The sequence below is a fragment of the Temnothorax americanus genome, unplaced genomic scaffold (genome assembly GCF_048541705.1).
Source record: "Temnothorax americanus isolate GAGA-0224 unplaced genomic scaffold, ASM4854170v1 Scaffold51, whole genome shotgun sequence".
Taxonomy (NCBI): domain Eukaryota; kingdom Metazoa; phylum Arthropoda; class Insecta; order Hymenoptera; family Formicidae; genus Temnothorax; species Temnothorax americanus.
The window spans coordinates 1018522-1042499 of record NW_027509668.1 but is presented as its reverse complement, the minus strand read 5'-3'; the positions used below and the strand labels follow the sequence as shown (position 1 = coordinate 1042499).

Below are 23978 nucleotides of genomic sequence, written 5' to 3'. Positions count from 1 at the left end.
GATATCTATCCGTAGTAAAAATATGATAATCGGAGCGCGAAACATGAAGCGTGGTTTTTTTTATGTTAAGGGTGTCGCATTGTCGTGAAAATTAAATCTCGAGAGAGAAGACGGAAAACGTGGACGTGTCGAGATTGAGAGACTCGTGAATTATCGGTAGAGGCTCGCTTTTGCCCTTGGAGGTTCGCGCGATTTACGTTCGATGGTGCCACGCGGCCGATGCTGCTGCCCCCGCGAAACTCTGCGTCAAAGCGAAGCATAAAATCGGCCATTACTCGCAAGCATTTTTGTCGCGCACGAGGGGCCACGAGCGGCAATGAGGAGGTCGCGATTGAGCTGATTCGAGTCTTTCGGCCGGTGAGTAAACGTGATACGCGACGTGCTCTCTCGCGCGCGCGTGTGCTCCGCATCGGCGCATCGCGAATCGTTTTGCCGCCGTCTCGCCGCGACCGCGAGTCTCGTGCGATTTCGCCAGATCCACGTCCGCCATCTTTGTTGCGAACTCTGCTTGTATGCACACCTTGTGCTCCGCGTACTCCTCGCTCCGCCGCGTACATAGTTTTTTTTCTCCCGATCGTCGCATTCGTCGCTCGTTTCATCCCTTACTCGCGCGTCGTACCGCGGCGCGGAATTGTTCGTGCTCGGGGCCCGGCTGCCCGCGGCCTTGATCCGAATGATCTGACGAGTCTGATCCCCCTTCGCTCTCAAGTCTCAAGTCAGCCGCGCGTCGAATCCATGACGCGTGCGATCACCAAGTTTATCGCTAAGTTAATCACCAAGACATCGCTCCGTTTAGACGGAGATACATCAGCAAGATTTCCATAGCAACGATGCGTTACGAAACGATCGTGTCGTAGGCGTTGCATCGTTGCATCGTTGCATCGTAAGTGCAACGTGTGCATCGGGCATCGGGGAAAGACTGCGTTGGTATATACGTCAGCTGGTGTAGCCTGGTTAGGTCTGGTTAGGTACCCGTGAAACGCGAAACGTCGCTGATCGACAGAGCCAATATTAACCGAGGCTGTCTCTGGCACGAGTGCGTCTCTATCTCTATTACCGACGGCCACTCCTCAATGCTCAATATGCGATGACGATTGACGCGTTTACTTCATTCCTCTGCACGGTAGGGTATTTTCATTTTACGAGTACACATATACCTATTAAAATACAGCACTTCCTATTTCTGCATTCCGCGCTTTCCCCGCACTCCCCCATAAATTTCCCAATGTTTATAACTTTTGACGTTTCTGTACGCCGTCGTACGGCGTTAAAAGCGCTATTAAAATCTTTCTCGAGAGTGCCCGAGTATCGTGCAATCAGCTTCGTTCGATCGTAAATCTGATTATACGAGTACAATGAGTAGCGAAGCGGCAACGTAAAACAACGCGAAATAAACCGTACAACGATCGATCGTTTTCTAGCCTGCAGCCTCCAGTTTCCATTCCCTCGCGCGGGCCCGCGCCGCGGCGTCGGGATCGTCGGGATTGTCGGAAATTGAACTCGCCGAAATTATATCGGTTCCCGAGGCCGAGCCGAGGATTTCAGACACGCGGACACGCGCGCCATCGCGTCATCCGTCATCGCTCGTACATCGGGAATGCGAGAGAAAGCGAGAGTGCTATATCGATCCGCCACGCGCGAGGTCTATCGGTCTACCTACCTACCTACCTACCTACCTCAACCCCAACGTCGCATCGCGTACTTATGTATACGTGCAATGACGACCGATGCCCTGCGACGCTCGGCCTACTGGCAGCGGCTCCGTTGTTTCCCTCTTTCCGTCGGTGAACTTTTGGAGAACACGGACCGCTCGGTCATCGTCATTCGTCACATCCGCCGTTTCGCGATATCGACGAGTTCTCGCTTCGAACACGGTAAATTTCTCGATCGTGAGCCGACGATCCGAGTTATCCGAGTTCGAGTCTCTTGATTTTCTATCGTACTTTGCTTAGATTTTAATCTTTTTGATTGAGATTCGAGATAGTTTAATAATTGCCGCCAGACTGCTTTCAAGATCTCTAGATTTTATCACGGACCGTTTAATAAATATCCAATAGAATTCGACACACGATATATAAATATTTTAAATAAATAAAACGATCCGTACAGCATTTAGCGCATTACGCGATAAACAGCCGTGATGTAAAAATAATGAATTACATTGTGCGAAATTTCTTGAAATCGTTAAAGGAAAGATTGAGGAGAAATTTTAAAACTATTTTCTAATTGTACGCGCGAAAGACGCTGAAAAATCAGTTATAATTATTACTTGGTATATGATTGTTATTATTATTGTATTATTTGAAAAGCGCTTATCGTAAAAATAATTTTTGCTTGTTTTGCGTCAACAGGTATATATAATTACAAGAACACGATACTCGTGCGATTCATCATTCGGAGCAAAGTTCTCAGCCTGTAAAACTTTAAAAAGCCTATGTCAGTCGGTATATTCGGTATATCTCTTTTAATTTTACCTCAGTACTTTTATATAAAGAGTAATGTGGAAAGAATCGATGACCTCATTTTGTGCAATCGCACTTTTCCTAGAACAGAACCGTATAATTTTTTTATACGAATTGATTCTTCCCATTGTTCTACGTATAGAAGTTTTGGCTTATACTTTTTTAGAGAAAACACACACGCACACGAAGAGTATTAAAGCACAAAAGTAAGATTGAAGTAAGATAATCGAAAATATTCAAATTTATGAAAATATTTTACGATATAGGTACAAAATGATAATATCTTCTCCGTTAAGTATTAAAGAGAACATTTTCGACTCGTTTTCCATTAAAAAACTAACGCTATAACAACGTAATAATTCGTAGGCGCGAATTATCAAGCGTTGTATATATTTTATAACGAGATAGCGCTATTGGCTATATCTCTCTGGGATCGAAGAATATTATTAGGATTCTCCTAACGGAAAAAGTTCAGTAGACTCCTCTGGATAAGTTAAGAGCTTAACGAGATATTGAAAAGTTTCCGCGAGTACACCGACCTGTACTCCGCGTATCGATCGACTCGAGTTGCCGCTGCGCGTATCAAGTATAATTTTTAATTTACCCCATTCACGCACGGATTTAGATTATAAATCGGGAAAAGAAAGAATCGGTAAAAAATGACGTGGTTTTGAAATCGAATCATAAATATCGAAATACAATTATACGTATGTAACGTCAGATATGTTAATTCCGGGAAGAATGAGCCGGTTTTCATTGAAATACAAACGCTGTAAAATTAACGAACGAAAAAAAAGACTGATAAATATGAGAAAGTAGTTAAAGTTTTTCAAAATTATTGAAAGTTTTGATCAATATCTGAAATTTAGACGTTCGAATTCCGTTTAATTCGAACGTCAAAATTGCAATTAAATTTATAATTTATTAGATGAGAGAGAGACCCGCGGTCTTAGATTTTAACTCGTTGAACGGATCGTTGAATATGTCATCTTGTACGCTTGACTTATACTTTGCTTCGAAGAGTAAATATGTTTGAGAGAGATCCCCTGTGACGGCGCGACGTCGTCGTCATCGTCATCGTCGATCGTCGCGTCGGGTAGACGCGCGAGGTCTACGATCTACGCCGGTGGGCTGTTTCGGCCGTTTTGGGCGGGCGACGCAGCGGCTAGGCGGCTGTGCGCGCAAAAAGCGACGGCAGACGGCAGTCAAGTTCAAGGCCACCGACGTCTCCACCCTCTTCCCCCTACCGCCCCGCCGTTCTGCGACTGCCGTCAGTCCCGTCTCCCGTCGCGGCCGCGGCCGCGGCCACCCACTCACCTATCGCTGTCGCGATATACACACATTGGCGCGTCTGAACGCCAGTAACGTATCCGTATCGAGTCGAGACTGGGCTACATTCGTTTGTAGGATCCGGAGCGATTACTCCGGGTGATTCCCTAGCGCGACGCGACCCGGCGCGGCGACGGTACGATATGGGACATGGGAGCGTTTCGCTCGATCGATCTACCCGTTGCCGCGAGGAAAAATTCAATTCGTCCGTCCCACGCTGGGGTTTTGACTCGGGTATCTGAAACCACGTGCGAACTTTACGATCGAACTGAACGGAAGAAGGAGAAATGTTCGTAAACATGGATCTAGAAATTATCTCGTGAAATATTGGAGATGTATCTTTTTATTTGTTAGATCGCGCACACGCGCGCGCGCGCGCACACACAGTGAATTTCGCGAGACACATTTCGCTAATGAATATAAATATATAAAATAGTTCGTATAGCTGTTAATAGATATGAAAGTTGCGTCATCATAAACACACATACACAGGAATGAAAACTTATCTTACGTCTAACATGAAAAAAAAAAAAAAAATATATATGTATATAAATATATTTATGTAGAATGTAGGAAAATATTTTTTACGAGGGTCTGCTACTGCCTCGCTTCTCAGAAAGGGTGGAGCTTAATGCAAAGACGAGAGAGAAAGAGAGAGGATATAAATGAACGTATATAGAGATACGAAAAAACCTAGCCGCTTCTCGAGTCGGCACGATAAAACGCGAGCCGTATCAAGGTGATACGAGGGCTACAATGTTAATGACCGATTGCCCGTGACCATGATTTTATCCAAAATGACATTGCGGCACGCGACGTTTGCGAAAAATAGTCATCAAACACAGCTGTGCTTTGGTTGGATCGCGCGATAGATGTTATTTCAGATCGAAAGATTTCAGGTCGTTACTTTACGCAATGCAACATAATATCGTTATTGTGTACATTGCGTACAGCCAGTACGGCACAAACTTTGGCGCGAGCACCGACGAGAGACGAAAAATTAATCAAGTGTAAAGCAAAATGAATAAATGCAAAATTCAACAAACTTGAGAATTTTTCTAATTAATTTTCTAATAAAAGACGATATTGTTGCACGCATGTGTTTTAACGCTTTATCGGCATAAAAGTATCGTTGGACGTTCCGTAGGGTGACGTAACGATCTCTGGATGTAACATATATCTTTTTACTTAGCGTTGGTGTACCATAGACGGCATAGACACAGAGTTCCGTGCGATGTTTCTTTATCCGGAGCCTAATTAATATTGTCGTTTGAAATGCGACAAGGCTCTCGAGGCAGCGCGATGCAATTCTTATCGGGTACTTGGTACTTGCGGTGACTTGTGTATACCTACGACGCGTGTCCGAAATGGACGTTACGTATAAGTTTGGTCGATAAAAAAGCTTGATGAGAATAAGAGAGCAAAAGTTGATATCAAATCAGATCGTAGTTTTCGCGAGAACGAGAAGGTATAACAACCACTTTGCCGATCTTCGATTAGCGGTAGTCGGTAGTCGGGAGTAAAAATGAGGATGAATACAAGTCGTATTTTGAAAGAGATGTTTCCTCGATATACTGATTTTAGGATTATAACTTTTCTCGGTTCTCAGGTTCTCAGGTTCGGGATCGTGACTTCGGGATGTCATCTCGCGTTCTAAATTATTCCTTTCCAAAAATCCAGATTGGGGCCCGACGTATGTGCGTCGCATCGACGCGACGCACGCGACGCAGCTGCGCGGCCGTCAGGGCCTTCGTTCCGCGACCCGCGACTCCCGCATCGGTCGCGTCGCGCCGCTCCGTGCATCGGAGCATTCGGAGCCGCGCCGCGCCGATGTGTTTTAGCGCCTTCAGGCCTTCAGGCTTCGGTCAGTCTTCAGTCGCGTACGGCGCGCGTTGCCGTGAACGTCGGTGATCGTTGTCATCCTCCTCCTCTTTCTCCTCCTCTTCGTCGTCGGTGCGCGCAGCGTGCGGTGCGTTTCGCGCCGCGACGCGCGACCGGCCGATTCGAACGGTCGAGCTGCGAGCTGCGAGCGTCAACGTCGCGATCGCGCCAGTCCCGACTGGCGGCGAGAGCGAGAGGAGGTGCACGCGTGAGAAAACGGAGACTGCGTGCGTGCACTTTTCGGTGTCGCGTGGGACGAGGACGAGGACGAGGCCATGGACGCGTGGATGTACGACGTGGTAAGTGCCGTACGTGTTACGGCCACCTAACGATTCTTTTTCCCTCTTCTCTCTCTCTCTCATTTTTTCCGCGCGATCTCGTGGCTTTGTTTACGCGACGCGCGCGTTGCGCGTCGTCGCGATCCTACGCTTTCACAAAGTTCTTTCAATCTTCGATCGATTGGCGACGGTGACGTTCGCGCAGGATCGCGTTCAAACTCGTCGATTCGTTGCTCCGTTACACCGTCGCAGATTTTACGGAGCGAAATTCGCTGAATCGTAAAACGACTTGCGATTCTCGATGCGATCAAACGCACGATTTCATTATTTTTCCGGCTCCGCGATCTTTCGCGATCTTGCTCACTCCGTTGAAAAATCGGTGTAAATCTTTGCCTTTCGACGAAACGTTCGCGAGGATCGCGCGAACAATGTTTTCCGCATTAATGTTTTAGCAGGTGCGAACGTGTATTGCTGAGCCGCGAGCCGCGACGAGCCGTTACGCAACGCGTCGGGCTGTTAGATAATTCATCCCACGTCTCGCGACTAATTTCCTTCGAGCTCTTGGGGAATCCTCGGACAACGGAGGGAGCTAGCCCGCTCGTTTTCAGACCAGCTTTCAGGGAAAATTGAGTAATCGGGCTTGTCCCGAGTCCCGAATATCCGCTTTGTCGACATACAGGTGTGCGCGAGGAAAGATGCGATTGGAGTGTTTTGCGGCGCGCCGCGCGGCTCCGAAATTGTTTGTTGTGATCGCACGGCGCGCGGGGCGCGGGGCTCCTCTTCGCCCGGTATTCGGTATCGTACATACCTCGCCGAGCTTTCTTTATCGGGCAAGCGTGTCTTTTTTTCCTCTCCCTCGTCCCTCTTTTTCAGCGCTCCTTGCTCCTTCCTGCTTTTTCGGCTCTTCGTTCGCTGGCTTTGCGCGCTCGGTCGGGATCGGTCGCGGCGTAGCTGCGTTTAATGACGAACGCGACGTCGATTAATTAACCGTCGGAGAGGAGATTGACTCCAAGCTCCAAATCAGCCCGAGAGTAGCCTCTGTAACGGAGGGAGAATATCCCTGCCGCTCGCGCGAACGCATCAGCGATACGTTCGACAATCGCGTAATATAATCCGCGATAAAGAAAGGCAGCGGGTACGCGGCCGGCACGGCGGCGTCTTTTCGGATGACGAGGAGAGAGAGAGACGGTGCAAAAGAATGCCCGATTAGCTCGATGTCGTTCGGATCAATCGCGTTGCTCACGCGTAAGTCGAGATTTATGACGGTTGACGATACGCATCTTCCTTCTTTCGCGTTTTATTTCGCCGTTATGTACTTCGGCGCGTTTCGAAACCGCCCGGTGTGCGTGCGTGTCTCTTTGACCACGTATAATATAATTTTAGGGTGAGAAGTTGTGTTTTTTACAGAGTAAGCTTATACAATTAGAGTTTCTTTCCTCAACGAAAATACCGATAGCTTTCGATTCGAATTCAGAAACAAAACGAAAAAGCGACTTTATTGTGCTTCTCAATTACCGTTTAAACTCCATGTTTCGCAAAACGGAATCTTATCTGTTATCGACACTTTCCGTATGAAGTTGTCAATATTATGGTTGATTTTGAAGACGTCGAGTGAGTCGTCGTTAGCGGTGAAATCGAGAATCTGTAACGATCTATTTTTTTCAATAGAGAATCATGAATTTATTTAAAAAAAAAAGATAATATACATGTTGCGGCTGTTTACAACCACGTTCTCGTCTGTCGTGTTACGTTACAATGTCTATCTGTCCGTAATCCGTAATGTGTATTGCTGTGGAGGAAAACTTGTGAAAGTACTTACGCAACTGTATCGCGACAATTATTGAGAGGCCACGAGAGAATATCTTTAGCGTAACTTTTATTTCTTTTTAAAATATTATTGTACCTATACATTCCTACGCATATTTATTTATTTTCGGAAAATTTATTTTCGGACGGTATCAAAAATCTCATTGCGCAGCTCCTACGTATAATTATTTTGGAAAAGCGTTAAAAATCCCAGTAATTGATCCTATAAATTCTGTAAGTTATCCACGAAAGCGACACATTTTTGAACGTTGGTATTGGACAGTATTGGTATGTTCAATAATTGGTATACAATTTGAAAAAAAAAAAAGAAAATATGTTGGATTAGATTTTGGGAAAACTTGGAAATCGACGAAACGAGAACGCAGGTTCAACACTATTAATTGTATACTAAATACGAGTATACGCACATAGAACTGTATAAATAAATTCGGCTCGGTTTAGTAACTGTTGCGTATAAAGAATTACTCGCGAAAGAAACGTCGGTACGTTCAGCGGTTTATAGATTTTTGCGAAATCGCACGACCGCGACGTAGGTGTGACGTGTGACGTATTTAATAGACTTAATTGTGGCTCGCGCACACGTGCGTCGCTCAACGGAACATATCCAGAATAGGTATACCAAGTCTCTAAAGTCTAACTCTTTAGACCTTTTCCAGATTGGAATAAAATTCTATTATTGCGCAAATCGATACGTCCCCTACGTACATCGCGGGGGGTGTGTGTCGTTACTGCATAAATCAGCCTTGCTTCCGTAATCGGCTGGTAGTTACCGCGTGTGAAAAGTTATTAGTTATTAGTGCCTGAGAAAAGAGCGTCATCGACTTGGGTGCTATTGCCGTCCAGTAGTCCAGCGTCCAGCACTCGTCCGGTCTGGCGATGACGCGCCGCGCTGGGTGCGCGACTTTCGATTTCTCTCGCAATCAGATGCGGACGAGCAACCGCGCAACGGAATGTGCCCTACTCGCGGTCGCACGCACCCAATTTTACGACCCTTACGCAATTCCACGCGCGTGAGGCGTCACGAACGCGAAGACAGCGTGACGAAATACATCGTGGTTACGTTACGTTATCGTCGATATTGTTTAGCGTTTCGATTTTCGATGCGCCGCGCCGCGCCGCGCCGCGCCGCGCGCGTTGCGAAGGCTGAATACTTATATCCATCTCGTCGCGTTGCCTCTCAGCCGATTTGACAAGGTGTTAACGACGAATTTGTGCTAGCGTATATGGTTCGCGCACTTGAAATATACGAGCGCGCGACTGCGACAATGAGATACGCGACGCGATCCGCGACGATCCGATCGTCGCCGAGCGGCTAATGAAAGTGTGCGTGACTCGTCGTTCCCTCTCAATTTGTTCGTAAATCGGATCGGACCAACCATCCAAGGTCAGGAATAAGTGGCGGTTTCCAATTTTTCTTAAATTCGGTGAAGAGCGCGCCGCGACACTCGCGACAGGTTCGGCCCGTCTCGTTATATACCTAATCTAATAATTCTGCGACGGATTGCGGTCTTTTACACGTGGGCCTATTCAAATAACGTAAATTATTATATATTAACCGGAATAGAAATAAAATCGTCGAACACAGGAGCGGGAGCGTCGCGCGGTCGGAGTTTGATAGAAGAAAAATATTCATCGCGAGAGTTGCGTCAACGGATATTTTCGGAATATTCAAATTTTTCCGGCTTCGTGAAAATCTACATACCGATCGTAATGTAAAATTTATTAACTGTCTTATCGCCTTAACTGTCTTAGTCATGTCGTCGTGTGCTTGCGGGATCAACTGACGTGATAACGAAAATATATTTTATCGCGTTTTATAATTAACATTACAATCGTTACATACATAATATTTTATTACTAGCTTCTTCAAATTATTCGCGAAATTTCATAATTCAAAAGTAATGTGGCAATTTTAAAATGCACGTTTAATAGTTAATAAAATCTTGAACATACACAATATTATTGAATGAGAATGCTACTAATTAAATTTTTTGTCTTCTTTTTTAAGAAAATAGATTGTAAAAAGCCCTCAGTTGGAGAAGACGTATCGAAACTAATAATTGGAATGATGGCCATTATGTAATTTCCGACTTTGCCCGACAGATCGGTCCACCCGTTACATACTCGTATATATTAATATGACGATAAGTTGGAGAAGCAACGTAATTAATTAAACGGCAAGTGAATTAGCGTTGGAATACTTGCGCAAATTCTTGCCGGATTATTGAAAAAGGCGTTAGGACGCGACACACCGCTAGTCGCGCGTAAACAAGTGCTCGCTGGTAGGAAGCGGAACGCGGAACGTGGTCGTGATAGAGTAACAATGCGAAGGTCGTTGTTACGTGACATACCGGTACGCGAATACGTGCACCACGATCGCTGTCGATCGCTGACGCGCGCCGATGCACTCGTCCATCCATCCATCCGTCCGAAAGAGATATTCGCGGAAGGATTTAGGAGTACCTGCGAGACACGTAGGAGTAGGAGGGATCGGTCCGGGATACGGTCCGTACCTCGCTCGATCGTTCGGGGATTAATAACGAAAGAGAGAAAGGGCACGCGATGTTCGTTATTAAAAGAAAGGACGATAAATAAATACGTAAATAACCCGCGCGTACTTATCGTTGGATGGAAGTTAAGTACGAGCCAGGCACGATTTCTACGGTCTGCGGAATGCCTCGAGGGAGGTGAAGCCGAGTGGGCGAGAGAAAGGAGGCGATAAAGGCGGACGTACCTATACCTACATCGGAGCGTGTTTTATCGACAAGTTGTATAAAAATGTTGCGGATTAACATTGCACCGACCACCGACGTCTCTTACAGGAGTTTAGTCCTACTCGCGTTTCAACGTGTATGATGCAATGTGTTTTTCTACGTGCGATACTCTCTTTTTCCCGCTGTGCGCAAAAACAGATTCGTGCGGAACGAATGACTGCTGAATTCTTCCAAGCATTTTACACGTATAGACAATGTTGGTGGAAAATGCAAAAATACGATTTATAAAATTGAAAAAGAAACTGATCGAGAGAGTTATGGTCATAGCTGGAGATTAGCGACACACCCACGTCTTAAATTTTGATTTTTGCGTAATAGCGTCCAATTACCAGCGCGATATAGGAGTCTCTTTCTTTTTTATCGAATCGTAAGAATGCGCTATTTTTTAACGTAGTATTTTCTCACTAGGGCTCGAGATCTAGCTGCGTGACTCGAAATCGGGAACGTACCTGTCTACCGATTATTTCGCGCATTGTTCAAGGTTAGGATTTACACGTCTTTCTTTCTCTTTTACTCCGAGGTGACGTAATCGATGTCTCGCGGCCTTAAACTTGACTCGCCTTCGAACATCTCCCTACCAGCGCAGCGATATGACTCGGCATCCTCGGCGTCGAGCCGTACGGGGTACGGGCCCCATACCGCGTATCGCCGCTCGTTGATCGGCAAGGTCTATCTCCCGTTCCGACTGATCCGTTCGCCGCGGATTCGCCTTTACGCGAACCTCTCCCCTTCCCATTGATCTCGTCATCTTACGTCGATAAGTTCTCCGAGGTCTCTGTTCGGAGTTCAGACCCCGCACGGCATATGAAAAAAGCTTCGCTGCAATCAATAATAAAAGTCTTTAATAATTAACAACTGTAAAATGAAGGCGAATAATACGTCAAGTTAAATGGACCCAAGCTCTGCAAGACTTACGGTATATCTGCTCATTTTCTCTCTGTCTCTTATGTATATACGTACATGCCATGGTAAATAAAATTACAATTTTGATCTTGTTACGACATAACGGGGAGTTGTATGGGTTCAAGTTTAACGAAAAGTTTAACTTACCGTACTCGGTTATCTTTTTCCTTTACGAATATAAAGGTCGTAAGTAAAGCTACAATATGTAGAAAATGAGAGACGGCGAACCCCCCGTGATAAATTATAAAGATGTCCAAGGATCTGAAAGCTTGAACGATTCAATATTCAACCGACGACGGAAGCCGATATATCCACGTCGAATGTACTCGACGGGCCGGCTCGGAGAGTTATTCTCGTTGCTGTTTCAATACCGCGTTATTACGTACGGCCGCGTTATCGCGCTATTTTTATGGAATAAGTTCGATGCGAAATCGGAGCGTAGTTTCCGCCAAGGCTCCGGCCTTGACCGCGACCCAGGGTCTTCATCCTCGAGGAATCGATCCGCTCTTTTCGCGTTCTAATTCCGTAACCACCCACGTACATACACCGCCGATATTCTGACCGCGCGCGCAAGCGGACAATTATAATAATTCACAGATAACGTCCGTCGACTTGTTGCAACCGTTGCGGAATATATCGACACGTTCGTGGATTTCTATGCTACGGCAAAAGCGTGTAAAAATATACATCAATTATATCCGATCGTTGCGGGGAAGCTCCGAGTTCCTTCCAGGATTATTTTCTCTTTCTAAAAAAAAAAAAAAAAAAAAAAAAAAATATTTAAAAAGAGAGGCTGACGCATTTAGACTTTGCGCGTGCAGCCGCTTTCGCGAAACGGGAGAGATCTTAATAACGGATAAGAGCCTTCCAGTACGAAAGCTTCTCCTTGTTCCTGAAAATTGTTTACCGTCTATCACGCTCGTTTTACCGTAACCGCACAGGGAGCTTCTCGTTGTTCCTGCACATCGTTCGCTGTTATGTCAGAGACACGCGATCATTTCGCGCAAACGCCTGTCGAATCAGGCGTGCACGACGCACGACGCGGAGTTGGGCATTATGCGACTGTTATGCGAATTGTGCACTATCGGCCGATATCGCACCTGGCAACTGGCAACTGGCAACTGGCAACTGGCAACAGATGGGGAGCTGTTTATTGACCGATGTTAATCGCGGCGTATCTTAATTTGTGCAGCGTCTGCGATACCACGCGCGCGCGTTTATTCCATCCGATCGTTATACCTACTAGTCCAGTCACTATGTACATTTAAAAAAGACATAATTCTGACCCAGGATTTTTCTTTTTGGGGGTGTTGGGGGGATCAAGAAAAGCTTAATCTCAAATTTTCGACCTTTGTTTCCCGCTTGCTTTTTTTACGGGAGTAAAAAAATGTGAAAAATGGTTTTTCCGCGATAATTCGGTTTCTAATAAAGTTACAAGGTCGAATCGGAGCTCATTTTAAAGTTTTTTTTACGCTCTACAAATTATGTCGTATGACATTTTTACGTATGATCGATTGTTTTCGAGACATCGAACGAGAAAGGGAAATAAAAAAGTATGAGAGATATTTAGTTTTTTCTTTTTACTCATTATTGTCGTCCAAAATTGCAAAAATGCTTCAAATGAAACTTGTAGAGCGTAAAAAACCTACAATTTTTATTTGTTATTCATTTTATTTCGTTGAAAATTACGCCTTGTAGAGCGCCTCAAAGTGGAAAGTCGTCGCCATCGCGTCAGCGATAAAGTATTTCTTTCTTATAAACTTACTTCACAAATATTGTCACTTAGATATAAAACTGCACGCTTTCATGTATTCTTCAATGAAACGGTAAGTGTAATTAAGAAAACTTGACGGTTTCAAAATAGCTACAATAATTTCAGGCTTTGCAAGATTTATTTGCAACTTTGAGGCGTAGTGCGATATGGAATTTTCAACGAAATTAAAGTAATAAATAAGAACATTTTACGAATTTTATTGCTGTGCAAGTTTTATTTGAAGCGTTTATACAGATTCGTGTGCGAAAAACGATAAAATAGAAAAAAACGAACAAAAATGCTCAATTTTTCCTTTTCTCTTTCGATATCTCGAAAACTATCGATCGTACGCCAAAATATCACTGAACGTAACTTGTAGAGCGGGAAAAATCCTATAAAAAACACCTATTATGTTACTTATTTGCGTCAATGAAGTCTGAAATCTTAGCGAAAGCGTTCGGTGCCGCGTATCGACGTAACCAACGCGCCGCTAACGCGATGACGACGACTCTCCACTTTGAGGCGCTCTACAAGGCGTAATTTTCAACGAAATAAAATAAATAACAAATAAAAATTGTAGGTTTTTTTACGCTCTACAAGTTTTATTTGAAGCATTTTTGCAAGTTCGGACGACAATAATGAGTAAAAAGAAAAAACTAAATATCTCTCATACTTTTTTATTTCCCTTTCTCGTTCGATGTCTCGAAAACAATCGATCATACGTAAAAATGTCATACGACATAATTTGTAGAGCGTAAAAAAAGCTTTAAAATGAGCTCCGATTCGACCTTGTAACTTTATTAGAAACCGAGTTATCGCGGAAAAACCATTTTTTCACATTTTTTACTCCCGTAAAAAAAGCAAGCGGGAAACAGAGGTCGAAAACTTGAGATTAAGCTTTTCTTGAGCCCCCCAACACCCCCCAAAAGAAAAATCCTGGGTCAGAATTATGTCTTTTATAATCCGTTTTTTTGTACATAGTGACTGGACTATACCGGGCGCGGGCGATCCGATTCGCTTCTATATCATAATATCACGGTGCACGTTATCAATCATCCTCACTCATTGGCGCGGGCGATCGAGAGCGAGATGAGAGCGTAAAGTTGAAGAAACCGTTGTACCGCAAGAGCCTCAGACCCTTTCAAAAATCAACGAGAATGTCCAGTTTCTCCCTTTTTCCCCGTTAAGAATTGGGAAAATTAATTGCTCATTATATAGTCAACGAGCGAAGAAACTGACAACGAGTCATATTTCAATAGCGCGAGAAAGGGATTTTTACATATCTCTATTATACATAAGAGAGTCTTTTAACCCTGGGTCCGAAAATCTTTTATTTTACTGTGCGCGCGCGATCGCGCACACGCTCAGCTCGCGTTTCGCGATTAATCTTCACCGTTCGATCGACCGTGGTTGTATTGAAATTAACGAGGCTGACGGTTTCCCGTCCTCGTTCGCGAAATTGTTAAACTAGTTAACTGAGATTTCTGTTCGTTTTAGTTGCATCGCGTCTTGTCTATGTTTTTTCGCACGTGTTATCATTTCGTTCTCAGAATTTCGATGTAGTTCGTAGAGTTCTAGAGTTCGAGTCTCGTACGATTATAAGGGTGAAAAATCCAAGGATATTGAGTGTCAACTCAAAGTTTTCGTCGTACGAAAATCAATGATGATTTTGTTTTATTTTCAATCGAGATCGAGTTGAGAATCTCTTACTCTCTCAGACACTATATTTCTCAGGAGGATGCAGATTAGGGTGAAATTAACGCCCCGTAACCCGTAACTTCGGAGGGCTTTAATTATAGGGCCTAATTCTTTTTTTTTCTTACATTTAATTGATTTTTTTACGTGTATCTAATCCAGACGGTCACTTTTCTCTTTTGAGGAAGAACGAGAGAGAGAGAATCTCTTCCATTATATTAATATTCTGAAAGTGGGGTGCCAAGTTCGGTAATAGCGTCGGGACGTCGGGATCGTGTCGCGTCGCGTCGGCGCGTAGCGGAACGGGGAATCACGGATGTATAGGCAGGAAGGTAGGACAGAGGAGGAGATAAAACGAGATAAAACGAGATTGAGAGGCCCAAGGCCGTTGTTGTCGGCCGTTTCCGCCAGCGCTCGGCGTCTAAAATTGCGATGGCGTGGCTCCGCGGCCTTCGCGAACGCGCGGCGGCAGCTTCTCGCTCTCTCGCAGAAAAGTCAAGTTCAAGGCCGGCGAGGCACATCTCTCTCTCTCTCCCTCTCTCTTGTCTCTCGCTGCTCCCTCGTGTCCGCCTTTCGAGCTCTCGATCGAACGTGGCTCGAACGCGGAGGGAGGAGAACACTTATGCAACCCTTTCCCCTGTCTGTGCGCGTGTGTGTACGTATGCAACCTGTCCCGCTAGAGCTAGAATATAATGGAGCGGTGACGTGCGTTTCGCGCTAAATAAGCTTGCTTTAGTCTCTGCCGACTCTCTTTCGATTTATGTCCGCGACGCGATGCGCCGCGGCCGTGCAGAAGAGCCATCGGTCTTGTATCTCGGTGTATTGATGTTACGATCGAGGGGGAGCAAGCTGTTCGCGCAAGAGGGAAAAAGTATAAAACGGATGTGTGGTGTCAAGCAATTCACACCGTTCAGTTCGGGTTCGGACATCGCGTTCTCCGCGGACCGTAATTCCGTCTCGTTACCAAAGTTCGCTTCGGCGATCGGTCGATTCAGTCGAAATTCACAATTAAATCGACGGGGACGCGAGTCGAAAAATCACAACTGGCTTTTTTTCTTCCCGTGGCACGCAAAACGCCTCGGGTAAGAGGCTAAGAGGCCCGTCGGCACAGATTCGAATGCGAGTCCGACGTCGCGTCGTACAGGGTTTGTCGAATGAAAGCGTGCGAGTTCGCATCTGGAAAAAATTCAAGTTCAAGGTCGACTAGATGCTGCGCCTCCCGGCTCCCCGCCCGTCTGCGAGTCTCGCTTTCTGCTGGCACACGACACACGATACCGGACAGGATGGGAGCGGGAGGGAGGACGGGGAGAAAGGGGACTTACGCAATCCTTTCACCGTTACTTTGTTCATCAACGTCCTAATCTAGGGCGCAGTCATCTTGTATCCAGCGTCGTCGAATAGCGTCATTTTATTACGTCAACCGTAACGGTCATGAGATATTTTTCAGATTTTTCTACACCATACCTATATATATCCTTTAACTCGATCTGCCTGTGAGAAATTAATTTCTTGACAAATTCTTTTAACATAACACTTTTTCCCTAAATGCTCTATATAGTCCATACTGATGAGAACTAGGAATATTCCCTTATCAATTTCTACACGCTGTTATCCGTCTCACATTCACAGAGTAAATACTTGGTCACAATTTTTAATAATTCAATTAATGTCTAATCACATGCATTAATATTTCCGCTCGGTCACGATTGGGTTCGCAATCGTTCGTTACAGATTGACAAATATTTTTTGTCAGAAATACTTTGGACTTATTTCCGCGGATTCTGTTTTGGATTTGAAACACTCGAGGTACGCACAGAAATTGGACGGGGTACCCTTAAACGTTACGGACGAGGACGGAAATCAATTTATGTTTTGTATATCCAAGTTTCATCGACGTCTCTCAAGGCTCGAACAACGAGTAGAGTTACCGTCGAGTCAGCAACCCCGTGTATGCCTCGAGTAATCGTATCCCGTACTCGTGTAGCATAGTGTTTACGTGCGGTTCGTAATGAATTCGTAGTGGTTTTCATAATCGGCTTTTGCATTTCTCGCGACGAATCCGATTCGTGCGTGTGCCCGAGTACCCGAGTAGGAGCGAGAGTGGCCCAGAGGCCCGCGCGATCGCTGGGACTATTAGGTGGCGGTGCTGCGAATTCTTTCGAGTCAATTCTAAAAATGCTCGAGGCGTTGGCCGTGCTTATATATAGCAGGCGTAAAAAAGAAGTGCAGCCCCGACTGCAGAGAAAAGACGACGGCGGGTGATATCTCTCGCTAAGGATTCGCCGCGCCGCGCCGCGCGCCGTTTCTCTACGATCGTCGTGACAATGGCAATTAAAATACGATTATCCGCGATCCCCGCGCGACTCGTTACCTCGGGGTACATTATCTGAATCCCTAAATGTACGTTTCTTCTTCTCGTATCTTGACAGGTTTGTATGATGTCTGATGCTACCGCGGAAAGCATGATCGGGAATAACAGGACGATGCCCAATATCAAGCAGGAAATCGATAACCCAACAACGCCCACGCAAAATTATCAAGTGTGTTCACCAACCACGACTCTTCAGCATCAGGAGGTATTGTTCAGGGAACTTCTCGACTCGTCGCGTCGTAGCGAACATAGGCGTCCCGCCATTATCGCGCGCTAATATTAACTGTATCTTCGTGGCCAATACTCGTGTTTTTTTTTCTCGTAAAAGGAACGTTGCAAAATGTTTCAAGGGGTTTCTTCGCTTCGTACATTTCTTGGCATATTTTTCCCATGTACATTTTCTTCCATCGCACATTTCTTTACGTTGCATTGTGTTAATTATTACTTCCATCATATTTCTTTTAGTCGATATGCGCGAAATTAGACACAGCGACGGACTACGGCGGTAGCAACGGTAGTCCCGAGAGCCCAGAGATGCATCATTGTTCCTCGACGACGCAGCCGTTGGGAACTCCGGAGGTGCGTGATTCCGTCCCGATAACATTTCTTCATAGGCAAAGAGTTTTTTATATTAAGGATGATTTATATTTCAACTACTGTGAAGAATTGTTGGCGTTTCAGGATGGCGTTAAGGAAGAAGATATGATACCCAGGAGGCTTTGTCTTGTCTGCGGTGATGTTGCGAGCGGTTTCCATTACGGAGTCGCCTCGTGCGAGGCGTGCAAGGCTTTCTTCAAGAGAACTATACAAGGTAAGCGGGCTTATCGATTTCCGTAACGGGCAATAATTCGTCCAGATAGCACCAAGGACTACGTTAATGCGCATTTTCGATCGCGCATACAGTATTTGCATATGTACGTACGTACATACGGTATGTTTCGGACGGTATATTTGGACGCGTGTGGGCTTTTGTAATCATAGGTTTGAGAACTAGTTGGTGCTGTCTGGGACAGGAGACCGCGTATATTACGACAAAATAAAGCCAGTAATTTTACAGGAAACATCGAGTACACTTGTCCGGCGAACGGCGAGTGCGAGATAAACAAACGAAGACGTAAGGCCTGCCAGGCGTGTAGATTTCAGAAATGTTTGCGGCAAGGAATGCTGAAGGAAGGCGTGAGATTGGATCGTGTTCGAGGAGGTCGACAAAAGTACAGAAGATCCACGGACCCTTATACGCCGGTCAAGAATGCCACGCTGGAGGGTATTTGTCTTACGCTAATATAACTTTCCATCGTGCTCGTATTTCACGTCGACTTTATTATATAATGAGAGAAAGAGATATCTGTAAAGAGATAAAGATTCTCTCTTTTGAACGACCATTTGCATCGTTAACTTCATTTTCCATTATTCAATGTTTCAAGCTAACGTAGCGTCGGCAGCTTCTACCGAAACGATAAGTAAGCTATTGAATCGTCACCGTGTATTTCCGTATAATATATGGTTTACTTTATTCATCTTTTAGTTTTATTTTATGGCCCTATAATTTATTTATCACATCTCATTGTTTCTTTAATATTGTCTCTTGCAAATTTTCATTATTAGCGTTTACTAATTTAGTGGCATTTTAGCGCCTTGCCTTAGGGCAATTTAAATAAAGAGGCACACCGTGTCTCGTCTTTTGCAGACAACAAGATGGTCGAAGCTTTGGCGGCTTGCGAACCAGACATGCTTCAAGTGTCTAACAACTCGAGTACACAGGAGACGGATCAGAGAGTTCTCGGACAATTGTCGGATCTCTACGATCGAGAATTAGTCGGTATAATCGGTAATTATCGGCCGCGCGTGACTCTACGCTAATAAATTAGTTACGCTTGAGAAATTTTTCTTCGTTCGGCGAACACTTAGATCATTTCCCTGCAGGTTGGGCCAAGCAGATCCCGGGGTTCGGCAACTTAGCGCTGAATGATCAAATGCGGCTTTTGCAGAGTACTTGGGCCGAGATATTAACCTTCACCCTGGCGTGGAGAAGTACGCCTAACACCGGCAGATTGAGGTTTGCGCAAGATTTTACATTGGACGAAAGACTTGCGCGCGAGTGTCATTGTACGGAGCTTTATACACACGTAAGTAATTGCCTATAAAAGTTCACCTATAATTATATATCTTAGTACCATTGTTAATCTTTTTAGATATCCTTAAATAGAAAAATAGAAAATTAAACAGAAAAATTAATGTTTATTATATATTAGATTTATATTATATTCAGAATAATTTAAGATAATAAAGAAAAATTTCACGTTACAAAGTTATCGAAAGTCATATCTCTCATCTCCATCTTTTATACAAATATAAATTTAAAACCGCTCGGAAATAATTTTTTTTCCAATTACAAAGTAGAGAACGCGTCATAAATTGCTTTATTGTATTTCTGTATTTACGATTCGTGCGCAGCAGTGTGCAGCTCTTCTGAATATAGTATTATTTCTTTGAACAGTGTATACAAATTGTCGAGAGGATCCAACGATTGGGTTTAACGCGGGAGGAATACTACGTGTTGAAAGCCTTGATCCTAGCGAACAGTGATGCTAGATCCGACGAGCCTATGGCGCTCTCCCGTTTCCGAGATTCGATCTTGAATTCTTTGTCGGACTGTGTAGCGGCAGTGAGACCGGGTCAAGCCCTCCGCGTCACGCAAAACATGCTACTAGTGCTGCCCAGTCTCAGACAGGCCGATGGGATCGTCAGACGTTTTTGGTCCAGTGTATATAAAACGGGCAAGGTACCGATGAACAAGCTCTTCGAAGAGATGCTGGAGAACGTTTGTTATCGATGAGATACGCTTGGTTGATAACTCTACCATTCGTCGCCAGGTTCATTGCCGTTTATTGTAAGCTGACGATATTCGCCACTAACGTGATTATATATTGTACATCATTATTTCGGCCTCGTTTTTTCGATGTGCCATTACGTTGTCGAAGACACCAGTGAGTGATAGTGCGGAGAAACCAAGTTTGTCGGTCCTCCTACGATCCTTTTTTTATTTTCTAATAAACTCGTGAGTTTTTATTTTCTTTTTTTTTTCTTTCTTTTTGCGTGCGAAAAGAACGTTGAAAGTGGAAGTTCGGACAGTGTCTCCGACGATTGTTGTAGTTCACAAATCATTATAAAGGGCAAACATGTGTAGTATTCGTTTGAGATAAAGTATATCCAAACTTTCCTTTTCGAGTACCCCATTTACAGGTACAGAAAGAAAGAAAGAAAGATAGATAGATAGATAGATAGATAGATAGATAGATAGATAGATAGATAGAAAAAGGAAAGAAGGAAAGAAAGACGAAGGAAAAATGTAACTTTTATGTTGGAACATAACAGTAGGTACAAGATGCGAGGAGACTTTCAAAGTACTCATTTTAGGATAGGCATATGTGGAACCCAATCGATGGCTTTATTACCAAATAAAGTGTTTCCGTTTGATCGTCATGATCGCAACACTGAATATATTAGTAATTAGATAAAATGTAATAACTGTGGGTGTTTAACGTCGTAGTCATGATGTTGGTTAAGAATCAGCGATCAAAATTACAGTTGATGAACGGCATTTTCTCTATTCTCTTTTCTCTTATAATCGTTGTTTATTTTTTATTTTTTTTTGTTTTATTCACCGTGTATCCTGAGAAGCATTTGGAATCACCTTTTGTGCGTTCTCCTTCTCAACGCGACATATATGTGTACGCGCACACACATACATATATATTGCCTCTTTTGCATTAGCACTTGTAATTATAATAGCTTAAATGTGAAGAGAAATCGAATACTATTAATCGACATATATTTGTGATAGCTGTATTGAACATCCATAGTTATAGCGATGTAGAGATACGTCTTTGTACATTATTCTAGAATACATCTTTGTACAATATAAACGAGATCAAGTTAAAATGGGTGTGAAGAGGCGCGAAGAAAGATAGCGGGTAGAATGGCTGAATCGTTCCTTAAATCGGAGACACGCTGCTTTTACGCAAAAATTTTTCGATTTTGTATTGATGGAAATATATTTTAAAAATTATTGGCTCTAGACTATTGCCATATTATCATGCTTTCGTTGGCGATAGAAGTCTTTAACCCGGTTGTTAGAATGGTCGCGTTATGTTATTTATCTGTGCCACACAAGAGAAAGAACAGAAAAATATATTATTGCTAATATATATAATTATTAATAATATTTTTACAATCGCATTATTACGATCATTATTATTAATACATTGATATACAATTAACATTATTATTACCATTATTATATTCAGGGATCTTTATTATCTAGTTCTTTATCACTAAAGCCCCTTGCACAATAGGCGATAGCGATAGCGATAGCGACAGCGGCAAGGTTGCCGACAAAGCTATACCTTTGTCGGCAACTTTATCGCTATCGCTATCGCCTATTGTGCAAGGGGATTAATGATTGTTACGAAAATCAGCGAGTATAATAATATCATCGATGCGCCGATGCGCGATCGTAACGTTATACATGCTTTTCACAATGGGAATTTTTTAAGGAGGGAACGAAAGCCATATATAAGAAGTGAGTAAATCTCATGAAGCTTCATTTGACGACGATTGTCGTAAGTCTGCGGCGGTTTTTATCCTTTAGCAAATTCGCTTATAATCACCCCAGTCGTATGGAGGCTTATTTAGCTTTTTATAATTAAAACGAGAGTTAACAGTAAACAAACTAGAAAGACTAAACAATAGATTCTCAAATTCAGTTCTTTCTTATTATTTTTTGATTATTTATTTCTTATATACATAGTATTAAAAGTTATGTCAAAAAGTATATGTGATATACGTATCTTTCCAATTAGAAAATCATTTCCTCGAGACAGAAATGGTAAAAGCCGCGTGTGGACTTGGTCATTGCGAAACTGTCGTCATGGGTCTAGAGTGCAATAAAAAGTCAGGGGTACACAGTTCATTTTCTTTCTTAATAACAAGATAACGTCGTCTCTTTGCTCTCCCTTGATTGTCCTTATTTTTTGCTCGTAGGCTACGAGCGTTTTTCTTTTTATTCTTTCTGCATTTTAAATCCGTGGAAAACAATTTGCGGCTCGATCTCGCACACTCACTACTCTTCCTCACGTTTTTCTAGTAATTTACCACTATTTTCTTGATTTTAACTAATATAATAAAAAAGAAAAGGAGACAGATATCGAATTGGTTGTTGTAGGTCAAAATTTTTTCGCGTTTTATCTAGAGTCTAGACAGTCACGCCCGATTTGATTTTCTAGCTGATTAATTTGTTTTTTTGAAAATAGTCTTGAGGAAGTTATTACTTACAGAAAATGTTAAAATGTCTAAAAATCATTTTAAGTTACAAGGATGTTTGGAGGTTTATTATATATGTTCGTATTAGCAGCGTTGCATTACTATTTACAAATATATAACGCACCGTAATGTTGCAATGAAACATTTCTGTAATCTGTTCCGGCAATTTTGTTGCTGCAACATTGATGGAATGCTTTGTATATGGGAATTAATGTTAAAAAATGTGTGTGTATGTGTGTATGGTTTACAAAGGGGATTTCAAGATGTCTCAAAAAGATGGTATTAACGTGAATATTTAATGTCGACGTTTTTTAAAAACATTTTTTAGTCTTAAGAACATAAAATATTTTTTTGGGACAGTCTTTCACTCACGCATATTGTCTGAGTGAGTAAAATCTGTTTTCCTTTTCTCGCTAAAAATACACGTTGTACAGCACGTGCAGCAATATAGCTGGAATGTTGTTGCAATACTCTGGAACACTCTGTGCTGTATGAGTAGTGGATGTAGGTCGAAAGTTTCCGTAAAAAATTGCAGAAATGTCTAAAGTTTTACTTGACAGAAAATTTGTGTGTGTTATGTTACGCGCCGTGTTATGTACGCATATATTTTGAGTTCGTTAAAAAAAGCGATAATTTTTCCTCCGATGATATTCTCTGTAACGCGATACCGGTGTTTTTCTTTGTCTTTGTTTTTATTGAGGCTAACAAGCGTTCTCATTTAACTGTGATATTCGCGTTACAGATTCCACACATGTGTCGCTGGAATCAATCCGTAGAATTAATGTTTCCTTCTTTTCCCCTTTGTTGCTGAATGCGCGTGTTAAAGGAGAACCACGGTGGTGTTGAAAATATATCCGTCAATTTACAGATATATAATATATGATCGTTAAAGTCTCCACATTGTTCTAATTTCTTCAACTTGAGGGACAATTAAATCAGGATAATTCTCATAAAGGCGTTTTTCCTTTCGTGCAATGTGCCGCCGATTTTTTTTTCTTCCGTTCTTTACGCTAAATTCTGAACCATGTTTCCGCAAGTTCAATCCATTAATTAACAACTGTGCTTATTATACTAACTCCTGCTATTTAATGTCGCAAAGTTACCCCCGAGGCCCTCTACTCGTGCCGCGCCGGCGCGATGGACGTAGAAAGATTTTAAGCAAATATTGTCGCGTGCGTCGCTTAATTGAAGAGAGAAATGAAATGTATGTGTGTGTGTGTGTGTGTGTGTGTGTGTGTGTGTGTGTGTGAAAAAAGAGAAAAAAGAAAGCGTTAAATATTTTTGTGTGCGCTGCTGGATTATGAAGTTTCATACTTTTTCGAGCATTTTTCTTTGTACATATGTAATCACCGATTCGCCATGGCGGTAGAATCGTAGTCTCAG

At 43.3% G+C, this 23978-nt stretch overlaps 1 protein-coding gene across 7 annotated transcripts; it reads left to right on the top strand.

The window, feature by feature from the left end:
• The first annotated feature begins 71 nt into the window (after nt 1-71).
• On the top strand, nt 72-23834 carry Err (estrogen-related receptor). 7 transcript variants are annotated; one of them, XM_077419008.1, is made up of 9 exons: nt 72-357; nt 17332-17478; nt 17739-17852; nt 17955-18084; nt 18331-18537; nt 18698-18733; nt 18961-19101; nt 19197-19399; nt 19771-23834. In XM_077419008.1, exons 1-9 carry the CDS (start codon nt 220-222, stop codon nt 20107-20109), a joined length of 1455 nt encoding a protein of 484 aa, XP_077275134.1. In that variant the 5' UTR covers nt 72-219; the 3' UTR covers nt 20110-23834. The 7 variants fall into 7 exon arrangements, with proteins under 7 accessions (XP_077275134.1, XP_077275133.1, XP_077275137.1 ...); XM_077419007.1 differs by having other exon boundaries at nt 18934-19101; XM_077419012.1 differs by lacking the exon at nt 72-357 and adding an exon at nt 392-1123 and having other exon boundaries at nt 18934-19101.
• The last annotated feature ends 144 nt before the right edge of the window (nt 23835-23978 follow it).